Below are 17953 nucleotides of genomic sequence, written 5' to 3'. Positions count from 1 at the left end.
TACAGTCCAATGGTTTTCGCTTGAGATCAGGCCAGTTGCCCTACGTATGAACTGCATGCATTTATTAGTGGTGGGGATTGATCTACTGGACACTGGGATTGATCTACTGGGCACTGGCATATGTCGTGACTTCACTAAATAAGGAAAGTGTGGGGTAAAATACGAATAGGGTTACATAAGTTTTGAAACTGTCGTCGTATTTTCTTGTTTTTCTTTCTCTCCTCTTCAACGTCAAACCCTGACAAGGTAGAGATATCTAGAACGCAGCTGTTTTTTTTTCCCACTTCCCGCTTTGATCTAGCGTCCAGTTTTTCATCCAAATGATGAAAACCCTTGAGGTAGTAGACAATATGTCAAGCCTTCCGGAAGATATTCAAATAAGCATCATTACGAAGCTACCACGGAAATCCCTCTTGTTATCTTGGTGTGTATGAAAGCTCTGGTATAATTTTCTTCGTAGCCTCAATTATACGTACTACAAAATATAAGGACTGGTTTGCTTAGGTATTAGGGTCCTGTAATGGCTTGGTTTGATTAGTTATTTATGGTTTTGATTCAAGAATTGATTATTTATGGTTTCGAATTAAGGATTGATAATGAGTATTGCATTTGTATTTGGAACCCGTTGACCGGGCAACATAAGGAAATTGAGGACATGAGAAGAAAAAAACTGTGAGTTATAATAGTAGTTCAAAAAAAGGCAACAACAAGGAAATAATAGTATAATAGTTCAGCGAATATCTCGACAGTATCTAATCGCATCAGTTAATGTCATAGTGTAATAATTTAGCAGTTCAAAAATATAATGTAACATTTACTACTTCACGCGCGTTAACAAAGCTTAATTACGCTTCTATTTCTGATAAAAAACTGTGATTATATCCACAACACTCCCTCTTTCCAAATAGTACCAAAACAAAGATGTATCAGAATTCATCACCGTCAGATCTAGTCAAAGCGTATGTTTCATATTAACTTATCAAAGCACAGGGGAAGAGGAAGTTCTATATGTTTACAAGATTAAAAGATGATCAACGGAGTTAGAGAGATATGGCGGAAACCCTAATGGAAACCATTTGATATGCTCTATGATTAAAAGTAGGGACTTTGACTTGCCCGGTAGCCCCCGAGCTCGGTTAGTGAGTTGAAATTCCAAGAAGATGACACGTGACCGTATGTTCCTCGAAACTCATTGTTTTTTCCCCCTTGGGGAAGGCGTACACTAAAACCAAAATGATTCGTTTTGTGTCTACCGTGCGAGGGAGGGGAGGGGCTCATTTCTGTCCATCTCTATCTCAATATAGAGAGGGTGATCTTTTTGTCGTTGGATCCCGGTGCACACAACGGTGTGTAGCAAAACCGACACTAAAAACCCTATAAAAGTTGATACTAATTTGATAGAAGAAACAACTTTTTTAGCTCATTAGAATACAGCTTTCAGCTTTGTGTACTTGCTTTTCACCCATGTCTACTACAACTCAATGCATAAATGGTACTAATACCAGCAGCAGCCATGAAATTTCTGTTCATCTTTGTGAAGGCAACGTGGGTCGCCGCGGTTTAAGCCATGTCCTTCTTTATCAATATCAAGGCTTTTGGCGAACTGCTAAAGGAATAGAAAATGTAAAGGATTTTCAACAGAATTTCAAAGCTTCGCATACTGATCTTATAATAACCACACTACCCAAATCAGGCACCACTTGGTTGAAAGCACTAGCCTTTGCCATTATCAACCGATCCAATTACCCTTCTTCTTCTTCTTCTTCTTCAAAGAATTACGACCAGCATCCATTACTTACAATTTCACCCCATGATCTTGTTCCTTTCGTTGACTTTAAACAACTAAATCCAGATAATAGTCTTCTTGATTTCACTAAGAATAGTACTACGCATGATTCTCCTTGCAGACTTATAGCTACACATATCCCTTACCCTTCTTTACCTGAATCCATTAAGACCACTGCAACAAAGTGCAAGATTGTTTATTTATGTAGAAACCCTCTAGACAACTTCATCTCTATGTGGTTGTTTATGAACAAAGTGAGGGAAATGCCGATGCTCAATAACAATAATGCTTCTTTGTCCATGGAAGAAGCTTTTGATTTTTTTTGCGACGGGGTACAAGAATTCGGTCCGTATTGGGATCATGTACTTGGTTATTGGAGAGAGAGTTTAAAGAACCCTCATAAACTGTTGTTTGTAAAGTATGAAGATTTGAAGAAAGAGCCAAAAGCTCAAATAACGAGAATCGCCGAATTCATTGGCTATGGATTTTCATTAGAAGAAGAGAACCAAGGAGTGATTGAAGAAATATCCAGTTTGTGTAGTTTTGAAAACTTGAAGAATTTGGACGTGAATAAGAATGGAACCTGGAGAGGTACAGTCGAGAACAAAGTGTTTTTTAGGAAAGGTGAGGTTGGTGATTGGAAGAATTACTTGACACCCATCATGATCAAACGACTTGATAGTCTCATGGAGGAGAAATTACATGGATCAGGGTTAGTGTTTGAAGACTATCTTCCTTGAATTCATTGATATCATCCATGGTGGAGTACTACACAGATCAATGGAGTACTTCTATTGGAATATTGATCATGCGATATGCAATATTGGGATTGTTTTTTTTACTTTTTATTTTTGAAGTACTCCATTTGAAGTAATGGAGATTATTCACGGAATCCTTGGATATATGTTTAATTTTAGTTCTTGTTGAATTATTTTAATTTGTAATTGCATAAACTAACTAAAGAAATGTCTAGAATATTCTAAGTTTGCCTAGCTAAGTATTTAATGTCTAACCTAGCAAAGTAAGAATGGTCAGCAAATTAGAGTTTACCGAAGTCGTAATAAGTTTGTGTATACTTGTAAGTCAAGTACACTTGTAGTCCAAGTATTTGTAACTGTAGCCTCTAAGACCTAAGTAGGCCTGTCTTGTACCTCGTTAACAGTCCGGGGTACGGGATACGTTCGGAACGAGATACTACGTGGATTATACAGATTTATAAAAGTCGAATTTGGTCAAAAATCCAGTCAACGGTTCGTGACGGCGGTAATACGGAACGGCATACGTACGTGTATAATTCGTTTTAGAGATATGAGTTCGGTACACAAAAGTCAGCATGTAGTGTCATGAAAAAAAAATTAAATACGATGGAAAAAATGTGATTTGTGATCAGAAATGTACATATCATATGCAAAGGTTAGTATCGAAGAATCGTTGGCTCAGTGGAGTAGAGTCGAGTATAGGCCTAAGATGTTAGAGGTTTGAACCCCTTCATGAGAAGTTTTTGGAAAAAGAATGGGATGGTTAGTTAGGCCCCGAAGTATATGCTATTAAAAGAGCCCAACAGCAACTGGATTAGTGTTTCATTGGCCGATTTAGTACGTCACCAGTACGTAATGATTCGCGAATTATTTGACGAATTGCTAATTAGGGTCTTGTATCATTTGTAATTGAGCAGAAATTAATAAAAAATTGCTAACTAGGGTCTTGTATCATTTGTAATTGAGCAGAAATTAATAAAAAAGTGAGTTTTAAAGAGAGAAACAATCTTGCTCTGTCTACTAGCTCAGAAGTAACTCTGCATGAACAACACTAATAACTATGCCTATGCATCGCTGTAGTTCTTCTATCAAGATGATGGTAAAATCGAGATGATGGTAAAATCGAGTCTTTTGTTTCCCTTTCCGACAAAAAAAAAAAAAATCAGGATATTTATATTTTCTCAGCGTTGGAATTTGGAGCTTATTAAAAGGAAAAAAAGAAAAACAGAAAAAAAAAACCTATCAGCATCATATACGGGGATATGGGCGCCTCCAGGTGTGGAGCCAAGAATTACGAGAAAGGGTGCAATTTTTGGGTTGCAAAAAAGTAAAAACAGGCTTATTTGTAAAATGGCTTTTGGTGCCGGCTAGACATGGGTGCATATCCTTATGGACTAGCTCCGTCCCTAGGGACCGCAATACCAAGGTAGTGATTTTAGCAAAAAAAAAAAATTAAACAGTAAAAAAAATTTAACACTCTTTAATCTTTTCTTTGGAAATATTGTATATTGTTTTCTTCTGTGTTCAAGGTTTTGTTTAGGGGTTTTTTACAGTTGCCAAGCTCAAGTTGAGCATCTACTACATATGCTAGTAGTAGTATGGTGGAGATATCCATCCGGTAAGGGCTATATCATCATTCTTGAGTGTAGCCGGGCTCTAATGTCTTAAGGACAGCGTGTTGAACATGTGACTCACTCTGTTTTTCGAAAGTTTTTCCTTGTTGTTGTTGCGAAGATGTGAGGATCTCGTTCGTTTCGTCAAATCGATCACTTCCACTATAAAGGAGCTAAGCATCAATACCTTTTTCTTATTTGATTTTTCCTTGTTTTTGGTTATTATACCCAACAATCTTAAGACATTGGTGTTTGTAATAATCATGGATGCTAATTGTGGAGTGAAAAACAAAAAACGAATTTTTGGTCAGCTATAGAGTTTTAAATCTATCTCTCAACCTAGAAGGAACTTCGATGAACCCTTTTGACCTAATGTAGTAGACATCTTTATAGTTACCCACACAAAATTTCTGAATTTTTGGAGTTGTAAAAGTATTTTTTTTTATTTTTACAAAACAGAGAAACGTTCCTGAAAAATCCTGACGAGCAAAAATTTGTTGTTGACTAAATTAGTTTTTACGGGGTAACCATGAGTTTTTTGAAATAGTGATACAAACGAAGATTGTAAATCTAGATGTTATCTTTAAATCTCGGATTTTATTTTCCGATTCAGAACTAAGGTTTATGAGATGTGGTGTATTAGGTGATTGGAAAATTACCATGTCCCTAGTCAGAGTATAAACAAATATTGTGACATGAAACTTGAAAGGGACATGGCTAGTAGGCGCATGTGGAAGAACACAAGTCTTCCAAAGATGACAATGGCAAGAACATCAAATACAACTCTAACCATAGTTTTTATAAGAAAGATATGTTTCGTAAATCTGAATATGACATTACTTTAATTAAGGATGATTGTTATGTTTGTAAAATTCCTGGCCATACGACAGTAAAATTATAGACAACATAAAAATCTTAAAAAGTAGAAAGTTAATGCTAATTTAGTTGAAACAAACTAGAATGAGTTCAGCGGCATGATGTCGGAAGTTATTTTAATAACCAATGTGAGAGATGGGTGGGTGGACTCTGGAGCCACTAATCATGTTTGTTGAAACAGAGACCCGTTCACCTCCTATCAGAGGATAGGGGATGTCGAGAAACCCTATATCAGTAACTCATCTACGACAGATGTTTCATAAAAGGGAAAGGTCGAGCAGAAGCTCATATCTGTAATATTCTCATATTGAATGAAGTTTTCATGTTCTGAGCATATGCAAGATTCTTGTATCTTGTTCTGTTGTAAACGGTAAAACACTTAAGATATTAATTTAAACTGGAAAACTTGTTGTAACTAAGGGCAGTGATTTTTTAGGCAACGGTTATAAGACTTAGGGTCTATATAAGCTTAACGGTAGCTATTTCTTGTGTTTTCTTTTGTGTGATTGAATATTTTGCATGGTAGACTTGGAACCGTAAACTTATAAGTCAATGTGTAAACTGTCTAGCTACCACAGGTTGCGTACCCAAATTTAATTTGGATATTGAACACAAAAGTTAAATCTTTGTAGAATCAAAATATTCTATAAAACCTTTTAGCAAAATTGGTTCGAGTTATTAATTCTAAGGCCTTAAAATTAATTCAGTTAGACCTAGTTGACATGAAATCTACTTAAACTAAGTTGGTAAATGTGGTTTATAACTTTCATAGATGACTGTATGAGGTACTATCTTTCATACTTTCTTAGGGGTAAGGATGATACCTTAGAAGCCTTAAGAGTATAAAGTTGAAATTGAAAGAGAAGTGTATGTTACCACTAAAAGGGTTAGGTGTGAACGTGATGGCGAGTATAAAATTTATATAGGAGATTGCACCTCGTTATTCACCATAGTCAAATGGTATATTTGAACGTATGAACATAACCTTTAAGGAGATAATATATCCCATGTTGATTAAAGGATTAACCTCCAACTTGTGGGGGAAGTCGTCCTCTAAATTTGTTAGTATATCCTAAATATAGTAACCTTTAAAGGATCAGATAAAATTCCAGATGAGTATGAAAAGATAGACAACCTTCTTATGCATACGTCAAAGTGTAGGGATGTTTGGATTAGGTAGTTATTCTTAATCCTAAGATAACTAGGTTAGGACCCAAAACTGTTGACTGTGTCTTCATAGGGTATCTTGGGTATCCTATTGCATATAGTTTTTGGTTGTGAGTTATGCTGACATTCATCTGAATTTTATAGAGTCTAGGGATGTTGAGTTCTTTGAACATGTTTATTTTGAAACTTGTCTCTTCTTAGGGATGTTTTGTTGATACCCTATATAGCTTTCAACTAGTCATAATTTATCCGCGAAGCAAGATGAAGTAGAGTTGATCATAGGAGAATTAAAAGGATTAGAAATGAGACTTTTTATAGACTTCACTTCATAACATGCCTAGCTTAGTCCATGCCATAGATTTGTAAAGAATCCTTGACATCTACTGAAACCCCATCCTGGTAAGAAGCTTCATTTAGTGAAATTGACTCAGTTCATCAGAACCAGACTTGGGAGCTTGCTAGTTTACTTCCTGGGAGTAAGACCATAAGATGTGAATGAGTCTTTAAGAGGAAACATAAGGTAAATAGAACTGTAGAAAAACATAAAGCTAGGTTAGTATCTAAAGGATATAAACTAAAACAAGGTGTAGATTTTCTTGATTCTTATTTACCTGAGACGAGAATTACTTCCGTTCAGATGCTAATTGTTATTGCTGCCACAAATAATTAGATATACATCATATGGATGTTAAGATATCTTTTCTAAAGCCGTGAATTAAATAAAGAAATTTACATAGACAAACCTAAGGACTTTGTAGTGAAAGGTTGTGAAGACTCTTAGTCGTTCTCATTATGTTGAATTTATGCTTAAGATTATACAACCAATCTGATTGTAAGCATGCTTGTATTTCGTATGATTCTTCTTGTAGACTCAAGAAAAATAAGGGTAATGGAGTATCCTTAACTGGAATAATCAATCGTTATAGGATGTATGATGAATTTAATGAATTTTAAGAGTCCATCCTATTTTGTGAATAAGTAGTCTAGATCAAGAACATTCAGATGCACTGACTAGAGTATTATGGTACCTAAAATACTTTGTGACCTTTTATTGATTTATGAAAGGTATCCTGATGTCCTTGATGGATTTTGTGATGCAAACTGGATAGCGGACTCAAAGGAGTCTGAGTCTATGAGTCGATATATTTTCACTCTATCAGGAGGGTTTGTTTCTGGAAGATTTCCAAACAGACATATATTTCTTAATTCATTATGAAATCTAAGACTATTGCGTTAGATAAAGCACGAGAGGGGGCCGAGTGCCTAAGATGTTTTTTTCGAAGACATATCTAAAACTAAAAAAATAAATAAAAAATCTCAACCGGCGTTATTTCCTATTGATTGGATAAAGTCTAAGGAGAATATCGTAGACCCTTTGACGAAAGGTTTGTCAAAAGAGATAGTTAGTACTGCATCTAGGGGATGGGATTGAAGATCAATAAATAAAATTTCCATGAAGGATACTCAACATTGCTGACTGGAGATCCCAAGATCAAGGTTTCAGATGAGACAATTAATTTGTGGTGATTAAAAGTATGCACTACCAAGAGAATTACATTCTCAGTCCCTTCCTATGGTGCTTTGTTGTGATAGTGTGACTACATGTGAAGGATTACTTTTAAGAAGTCTTAATGAGTTATATAGTTTCAATTTAAGATTGAAGGAGTGTAGCAGTAACATTCTTTATGGAAAACCACCTATCTGAATGAGAAAGTGGTATGAGAATATGAGCATTGATTCTCTAGATCATTCTGAGAAACAGGATATGTCCAGGGACAAATTGGACAAAACGGCACGAGCTTGACAGCAACCTTGGAGATATCATCCGTGGTTGTTATCGCGAATTTTTACATCAAACGTTAGCAATTCAAGACACCGCGTTCACTTTCTCTAGCAAGTAGTTCCGGTAATATCAAACTAAGCAAAGGTTCAAGACCTCATGGACACCTCTGCCTACAATGGTATTTCCTGCGTTTTTATGTTGTTTTTTTATGGTTTTTGTATTACTGGAACTTAGGACCTAAGGGTCACTAAGGATTCACTAGTTCATGCTTTTCAATTTGGTGAAAGAAACCTTTAGTCTCACTCGTGAGAAACTAAAGATGAAAGCTCTCTATACTATTATGATTTATGCAATCCATAGTATGACCATGGGGCCAACACACTTTTGTGAGGGAGATGACGTAGAAATGACTAGTATGATTTCAACACACGGACAGTTTGTATGTTTGTTCGTTCAGACAGGGTCGTGGGGATTGGGGTATTGATTTACCAAGATTTAATTTAGGTTTTCGTTCATGCGGGGGATTGTTGGGAAACAATGTGTATTAATTTTTATTTTTAAAACTTTTAACTAAATAAAATTAATTTTTTGTTTTCTTTGAGAATGAAATCTTATTTGTCCCGCATCGGGGAGTTCCTCTTCTGAAGTTGTATTACTCCATTATATAAACAAATTTCTCTACGTTTGTAATCTATGGGAAAGGGGTTTCTCTATATTTAGAGGGATCCCCAAGGGAAAATATTTTATATTGTTTTCTTAAGCGTTGACGATTTTTCTTAGAGGTTTTTTCAGAGTTGACAAGATCAAGTTGAGCATCTACTATATATGCTAGTAGTAGGTGTAATAAGGTGTTTTGTCCTGGAGATATCTGTCCTATGAAGGCTATAGCATCACTCTTGAATGTATCCGGGTGCTAATATCTAAAGGACATCTTGTTGAACACGCGACTCACTCTGTTTTTTCAAAGTTTTTCCTTGCTGTTGTTGGGAAGATCCGGAAATCTCGTCCGTTTCGTCAAATCGATCGCTTTCATTATAAAACAGCTGAGTATCTATACCTTTTACTTATTTGAATTTTTCTTGTTTTTTATTATTGCACCCGACATTTAGTCCCTAAGGTGACACCATATGATGATACTCCTAATTCGTGAGAGCTCTCCTTTTAAAATAAAACTAGACAGTAGGGTCAACAAATATAAAGAAATGAAAAACAAATTAGAAAAAATTGTAGTACTACTGACAGATAAAAGAGCTATAGAAAGAGAATTGATTCCTTAGAACAGAATTGGTTCCCATATATTGCCTCGTTGAAACCTTTAAAAAGAAATATCCAATGGGATAAAACTGCCTAATTAATAGCTTAAGAAATTATTCCATCAAAATACAAGGAAAAAAAAACTTTATCACATTTTTTCTTGTCCATGTCGCCAAGGGTTGAAATCAGTTGGTTTCACATCAATCTCCACTTCGGGGTTGTTGTTTAAGTTATTCACTGTTGCTCGGTGTTCATCGTACTTGCTGTTGTATTAGTAAATTCGTGTTTCGGCATATGGTGTACTTACTATTTCTTTAGTCAAGTCGAACCATTTTGGAGTAAACTTATCGCTGATGGCTTCTTTCATTTTCTTTCCTCTCACCTCTAGGATGTAAAATACATTCAGATATATACTTAGAAGAACATTATTATATATGTATATGTATGCTTCAAAATAAATATCCTCGTGTTTTTAGGGGCCACTCAAAAAGATTTAGGGGCCAACAATAAAACAAAAAAGGTCACCCAAAGGGAAAATGTAGCCAGCCCTTATCTCGCGTAATTCGTAATGGCAAAATTACCCTTATATATTCGGAGGATATGATAACATTTTTATCCTCCGATTGAAATCGGAAGCCAAAATATTACCCAGACTTCCGATTGTAGTCGGTGCAGTATTAGAATGATTTCTGTTTCATTTTTTCCATTTCTTTTTCATTTTTGAGTTGTTAGAGTTATAGAGAAGGAGGTGAAGAAAAAAGGGAAAACCCATTTTATCACTACAAAAATGGATGGATATGAAGAAGAAGAAGGTGAGAATCATGGCGAAGACGATTTGGGGTATATGTTGAATGATCCAAACTTTTGTGGAGAGGAAAACCTAGACGACCCTTTCATGGAAGAAAATGGAGAATCGCCTGATATTGAAGCTAACGATGCATGTAAAACACAGGTATTGTGTTAAGAAACTCAAATACTCGATTTGCATGCGTTTGTGTGCTTTTGTAAACAAGAAAAACCGATTATTGCATGCATTGAATGTCATGATCCACATATACAATATACAAAGAGTATTTGGAACAACTCCCTCCACTTATCATTCCATTTGTTTTGTCGACCGACGAGGTTGATGGGGATGGAAATTATGGGTTTCACGTTGCTACGGAAAAAATGGGTTACTTTAGAGAGGCGGATATCGAAGATTTCACCCAATGCCAATATTTAAGAAATAAGATGGCGGTATAACTAGTGAAGGACAAGGGTTTTTATATGGAGATGATGAGGCGAGGAGATAGATACGACAAAGAACAAGAGTTCAAAGACTTAGTTGCGCGTGTGAAGTGCCGAAAGGGATTGAAGACAATCGGATCCAAGTATTGGATGACAATGCCTAAATTTGGATATCTCCTAGCGGACGTTTTGAATTGCGTGGTACATTTTTTTGTTCCTCCTATGTATGGACTTAGCATGACGTTTGCACCCACAAGAACGTCTTGCGACGAGTCGGTTAAAGATAGAAGAATCCTAATGGCATTTGTGAATGAAATGCATTTTATCGGTTTAAGAGTAAAGAAAGATTGTCCGTTACCTCCGTTGAGTAAGTGGCACGATTACTTCCCGATGAACCATTGCAAGGATTGGGTGAAACAATATGAGTCTAACATGGTTGATTGGGATCGCGTTATGGACAACAACTTTCCCGCTGAGTTACTCGAATTGATCCCCTCGGATGATGACGATGTTTGATCGTTTTTTTTCGAACATGTAATTTGTACAAGTTTTTTGGAAACTTTTTTGTGAAGATATATGATTTAATCGGTCGCAAAAAATACAATGTTGTCTCCTGAATGTAGGAATCGGGCTCTTTGATACACGTTTTGATTCCGATTATTATAATCGGTTGGTAATGATACACGTTTTGATTCTGAATATTATAATCGGTAGAACTCTTAAATATCTATCTACCGATTTGGTGGGTATTTCGAGGCACGACTATAATTTTTTTTGAAACTATGTAATCGGAACAACAGTATTATAACACTTCAATCCGATTAATCATATTCGGGAATTCCATATTTTATCAAACCGCCGATTAATATTAAAAATTTGAATTTACAGCACTCAAACATCACATGTTATTCTTTTTTCCCAGTCCGAGATGCAACAATCAACGCGGCTTCGAAATGTAGAAACGACTCTCCTCTCCACTTGGAATAAGCATCTTGTGCCGCAAACCTGTCGTCTCTGTGCCTAGCAAGAATACGGTTGTACTCGGTGCACAATTTTATAACATGGTGCACCCTTGAAGAAACATGGGATGGTTCATAATTGTGGCGTGGCTTCTTGTACTTACAAACAAAAGGACCCAATGAAACGTTAATCCAAAATATACGATCGTCCTGTTGTTTTTTGGGTAGATCTTTCACAATGTAATAATTTTTTATCCATTCGGTATCTTCCTCAAATTGGTTTAATTTTTTTGGGTTGTTTGTTTCTTTTTTGTATTTCTTCTTCCATTGTTGCAATTGATGTAGTTGTTCGCTTGCATCTTCGAAGTTTGTTGTCTATTGATGATGGACTTGCCATTGAAAAGGTTTTTCATTCTGATTTTTTACTCAATAATACTTGAGAGGGATTACCCTCCTTATATAGATTATAGTTCCAACGGCTCTAATTTTTGAAAATATGGTCGTTGAGGTTTCTGAAAATATGGCCGTTGAGGTTTCGTATCAATGATTCACTACAATCGGTTGCTAACGATACACGTATTCCCTCCGAATAGGACATTCGGTAGCGAACTTAAATTTTTATCTACCTATTAGGTTGGTATTTCTAAACACGACTATATTATTCGGAGGATAATTGTTTTTTGTAAAGTCCCGAATGTACGATGTCTCAAAAATCAGAATTTGGGAAAAACTGATACTTTTCAAATTTTGAACTTGCAATAATCGGAAGTCCACTCCGTTACCCAAACCTCCGAATATGGGTTATCTAACCTTCTATATTGGCCCTTGGAACCACCTAGAGCCATGGCATGGTTTGTTTTGAACTTGTAATATTCGGAGGATAATTGTTTTTTGTAAAGTCCCGAATGTACGATGGCCCGAAAATCAGAATTTGGGAAAAACTGATACTTTTCAAATTTTGAACTTGCAATAATCGGAAGTCCACTCAGTTACCCAAACCTCCGAATATGGGTTGTCTAACCTTCTATATTAGCCCTCGGAACCACCTAGAGCCATGGCATGGTTTGTTTTGAACTTGTAATATTCAGAGGATAATTTTTTTGTAAAGTCCCGAATGTACGATGGCCCAAAAATCAGAATTTGGGAAAAACTGATACTTTTCAAATTTTAAACTTGCAATAATCGGAAGTCAACTTAGTTACCCAAACTTCCGAATGTACAACACAAATCATTGTCATTTATCTGCTCTTCTTTACTTTACGACCGTGACTACCTCCCAGTCCTGCACGACCACGAGTTTGAGCATCTTCAGTTGGAGCACCTTCAGCGCTCGATGAAGCTCGAGTTATTTTACCCGTCTTTGATACTGCCACCTTGGGTGGATGCCTCTTCGTGACTTTCTCCCCAAACTGGGCAGCATAATCTTCGTTATCCATATTATCAACTAGGTCTCTAGCCTCTTTGATCTTCTCAGCTGGCATGGGATCTCCTCTCTTCAGGCATGAAGTTAACATTTTGGAAACACGCTTGAACATATTCACCTGTTTTTTATACGTAATGACATAACATCAAACGGTAATTACCTAAGATTTATAGGAATAATATAAAATGAACAAAAATATAAGAACACGCACCAGTCTATCATAACCAGCTGGTTTGTCTTTGATGATACAATTATAACTTAAACCTGCCGCAGTAGTGTTGGATTTGATTTCAAGGATAACCAAAGGATGTGATACGTTGTTATACCAACTCATATAGTCTGGAGAATTTTCATCACCTCGGGTGGTTCGTCTACCAGTGTCGATAATGAAGTCATTCCTCTTATCCCAGTTATCAAGAACAGTAGGTGGGCCTGTGTGAACAATCGTGAGATTGTCACCACTAGAAGAGCACAACTCCAACTCCAATTTGTAGTAATCCCCCATTTTCTCCACAGGATGATGTTGTATATACCCGTGTTGTCGCATCACCCTAGAGGGGTTATACATCACATATCCTTTGATGATCCTATTAAAGTACATAAAAAATCCTTAATACAAATATTACGATATAACACATAGACAATACATTAATAAAAAAATAGTAATTTTATTACCTCGGTTTCGTATATTTCTCTGGCCCATGAGTCTTTGTATCCAAATAGCAATTTTCCTCCATCCGCCGGTAGCCCAAGGATTGTGCCTGCTGGAATACCCTTCTTCTTCAAGTGATGAGGGACAATATGTGATGTTTTCTTAGCAATATCCTTCTTTACACCATATTTTCCTTTTTTGGCTTTTTGGGTACCACTTGGTTGTCCTTCTTCTTCTACTCTTGGCACTGGATCAACTGGTTCAACACTTGGTTCTGCACTTTGTTGAGCGGCTTGTTCAACACTTGGTTGCACCCCTTGTTCACTGCCTTGTTGTTTTACACTTTGTTCAGCACTTGGTTGCACTCCTTGTTGACTGCTTTGTTCTTGTAAGCTTTGTTGAGCACTTGAATTATCTTTGGCACTCCTTTCCCTCCTAGCACTAGCTGTCACTTTCTTCCTCCTTTCTCGACTTTGTCTAAACAACAAAGAAAGGAACAATATTTACAAACTATACAATCGGAAGACAAAGTATGGAAATATAACCCGAATGTACACATTCGGACGTAAGAAGACACATACTGTTCCCGAATACAAAACAATCGAAAGCTAACTAAACATATTTACAACCGAATATGCATCAATTGGAGTTCAGAAGCTCTAAATTTTTCATCCTACACAATCGGAAGACAAAGTACACAACTATAACCCGAATAAACAAATTCGGAAGTAAGAAGACACATATTTTTCCCGAATGAAAAACAATCGGAATATATTTAAACATGTTTACAACCGAATATTCATCAACTGGAGTTCAGAAACTCTAAAATTTTATCCTACACAATCGGAGGTATAAAACATTATATTGTCTTCCGAATAAATATTGGCCCCAAAATGAGATTTTTCCTATATCAGAAATTTTGAGATTTTTTCAATATATATATAAATATATTCGGTAGTGAGTGTACTTCCGAATACTGTGTGTCTACTTAAATATATTCGGGAGCCAAAAAATTCATTAAACTACCGATTATTACCAGTTTGTATCCAGGAAGATATGGCCAACAATATTCGGCAGATAACCAACAAATATTTCTCCCGAATACTGTCGATTATCTTGAGAAATGAAGAACACGACTACATTCGGAAGTAAATAAGCATGAATATCGCCCGAATCTGGATAAATAACCGAAAACCCTAGATTTTTTTTTTCTCGATCCGTCGAATTAAAGCGAAATAAACCCCAAAAATGATAGATTCTTACCTAATTGGGGACATTTGAAGTTGACGAAGTGTTTGACTATCGGAATCGCCACCACCGATTACATCGCCGGGTACTTCTTCTTCTCGTTCTTCTTCATTTGCAGCAACAATTTCTTTATTTCTTGCTAAAATCCCAATCTTTGGATCGATACCCCGAGCAACATTTTTGGTTCTAGGTCTGTGGGTTTCATTTCCCTTATCCATTGTTTTATAAACGAATCGACGATGTTTTGATTTTACGATTCGCGGCGATGTTTCGGTTGAACACAAGAACGAGGGAAAGTTTTTTTTCTTCCACAATCGGAAGATAATATGAAACTGGAAGAAGAAGAGTTGAAATGAGTAGAGATTTTTTTGATTTGGTTTTTATACAGTTTTACCAGAAGGGCATTTATGTAACTTCAATATCATATAGGGTACCCCTTAACTAGAGTCTTTGGCTGGGTATAAATTGATGGCCCCTAAAAACGCGAGTAGAAATATGTGCATAGGAAAAGAAAGAGATAAAGATAAACCTGTGTTTCTCATCGATGAATTTAGATAGATCTCCCTTCTCAAGTGCACATCTATCAGCACGTAAACGGAAATCTGATGCCAGCATCTGGCTGGGTGCACTGTTGAAGTTGTTTACCTTACGTGTGAAGTATGTGAATTGATATTTATCCTTCTCTGGAACATCAGAAACTCTCCAAATCTAAATGTATTAAATAATATACTGAAAATAAATTTGAAAGCAGCAAATTGCACATGTGGAATATAATCTTTTTCAGACGGAGAAATCATACAATAAGAGTACAAATCTGTACTAAATCATGTGAGTAAATTTGATAATAATTTGAAAAAATAATGTTACATATTGAATATGTCCTCTTTTAGTTCGGTTTGTGGAAGCAGTTTTCCTTCCTTATCGCATGGTTTGATAACTCATACAGTCTGTCCATTTTCCGGTGATAAGTATTTTGGGTTCCTTGGCAGCATTGTAAACATATCCTTCCACTCCAAAGAGAGCACCACTGCATATTCAAATTTTTTTTAGGAAATAATTCTACCAATGCTCAAAGAAATACTCTTACCAGATCCACCAGAAGATGAAGCCTTGTTGAATTTACTGCCTCCATGTATCACTGAAGAAGATAACATTTTTCTCACTAAGGTACCAGATGAAGCTGAGATTCACAATACACTCAAACAAATGCATCCATGGAAAGCACCTGGCCCACATGGATTCCCACCGGGTTTCTTTCAAACAAACTGGACTACTGTTAAAACTGATGTCATTAACATGGTGCAAAGTTTCTTCCGTACAGGTAGATTGCTCAAGAAGTTAAACAAAACAAATCCATGCCTCATACCAAAGTGCAAGCTACCTCAAAAAGCAGGAGACTACATGCCAATAGCACTTGGTAACTCAACCTACAAGCTTATATCCAAGATACGGGCCAACAGATTGAAGATACAACTTGAGAAAATAATCTCGCCAATGCAAGCTGCCTATGTGCCTGGTCGTCAAATAGGTGATAACATTACTCTTGCTCAGGAATTAATCCATTGTATGAAAAGAAACAATTCCAAGAAACATTACATGGCGCTGAAATTCGACATGTTGAAAGCATTCGATCGAGTTGAATGGACTTTCTTGCTCAAAATCATGCAACAACTAGGCTTCAATAACAAATGGTGCGAACTAATTCAAGAGTGTGTAACTACTTCAGAAATACATATACTGCTAAATGGAGCTCCATGTCAAGCTTATAAACCAACTCGTGGAATAGTCAAGGCGATCCAATATCGTCATATCTGTTCTTGTTAACAATGGAGGTACTTACTAGAGCTCTGGCCAAAGCAGAAACGTATGGGAAGATCCAAGGAATAAAAATCTCAAAAAAAGCACCACAAGTAAGTCATCTTTTATTTGCAGATGACTGCCTGGTATTTGCAAGAGCAGACATACAAAATGTTACTAATCTTCTACAAGTTATCAAATCTTATAGTGACATCTCAGGTCAACAAATAAATTTTCAAAAGTCAGCAGTCTTTTTTTCAAAGAACATGCATCCAAGGCACTGTCGAATTCTACTAAGAAGTTTAAAGATGGAGAAGATGGAGCTTGATGAAAAGTACTTAGGGATTCCACTATTCCTAAACAGAAATAAGACTACTTCTTTTTTTCATTAATCCTCGACACTAAGGGAAGACTAACCAGATGGAGAGGCAAATTCATTAATCAAAGTGGCGGGTCTATTCTGGTAAAACATGTACTCAACACTTTACCATCACATCATTTTGGGTATTTTCAAGATACCAGATGCAACCATAAAGGAGTTGGACAAAGTACAAAGGAAATTTTGGAGGGGTAAGGAAGAATCAAGTGGACTCTTTCTCATCTCATGGCTGATGGTTTTTCAAATGATGTTTTAGTTGTGGTAAAAACTGGGTTCTTTTCAGACTTGTGAAGGAAATAATTTTTAGACTTAATAAAAAAATAAAGATAAAACAAATTAAATTCAAAGGTGATGTAAATATTATGGAAAGACCAGGGGTTAGGATTTCACCATTCACCAAAATTCATGTGATTCAATAATAATTATTATCATGCAATTCTAGACGTTATAATTCAAATCAAAAACAATTGTGATTCTAATCATTGCCTAAATCAGATTTTCAAAACATCATTGTTAATCGCAAGCATGAAATATCAAAAGCAATAAACCAAGCATATTTCATCAAGAGAAAACACAATTAATTAAAAAAATCATTTATTCAATTTTCATTCGGTGCAATTAATCATAAAAGGATTGCATAAATAAATTTAAATGAATTTTACCACATAACTTTTGGAAGAATGGATTCCTCCATCACCCCTGGGATTGGGTTTAGCTCCTCATCCCAAAAACACACTCACAATATGTATTCATGGCTAAAATAGGTGTATTTATTGATGTATATAAGATGAAACAGGAATTAACAACGCTGCAGAAGTGTTACAGCGTCACTGTTACAAAGGGGTAAGTGTGACTGATGTAAACGATATGCCTTTACTGCTGTAAAAGAACGACAGTGGTATTGTTTTTTTAAGACTGCTGAAGAACGACTGACTATGTGAATTTGTTCTTCGTGTTCTTGAAGCTCTTCAATGGCAGCAGCAGCAGCAGCACTGTCTTCTCTGTAATCGCTTCTCCTCGGCTCTCCT

At 36.1% G+C, this 17953-nt stretch overlaps 1 protein-coding gene across 1 annotated transcript; it reads left to right on the top strand.

Annotated features, from left to right (window-relative positions):
• The first annotated feature begins 1464 nt into the window (after window positions 1-1464).
• Window positions 1465-2662, top strand: LOC113327518 (flavonol 4'-sulfotransferase-like). Its single transcript, XM_026574706.1, has one exon. The coding sequence runs from the start codon at window positions 1465-1467 to the stop codon at window positions 2524-2526; it is 1062 nt and encodes a 353-aa protein (XP_026430491.1). The 3' UTR covers window positions 2527-2662.
• The last annotated feature ends 15291 nt before the right edge of the window (window positions 2663-17953 follow it).

Source organism: Papaver somniferum, unplaced genomic scaffold, assembly GCF_003573695.1.
Source record: "Papaver somniferum cultivar HN1 unplaced genomic scaffold, ASM357369v1 unplaced-scaffold_102, whole genome shotgun sequence".
Classification (NCBI taxonomy): Eukaryota; Viridiplantae; Streptophyta; class Magnoliopsida; order Ranunculales; family Papaveraceae; genus Papaver; species Papaver somniferum.
The sequence above is the reverse complement of the archived record's forward strand: the minus strand, read 5'-3'. Positions and strand labels throughout refer to the sequence as shown.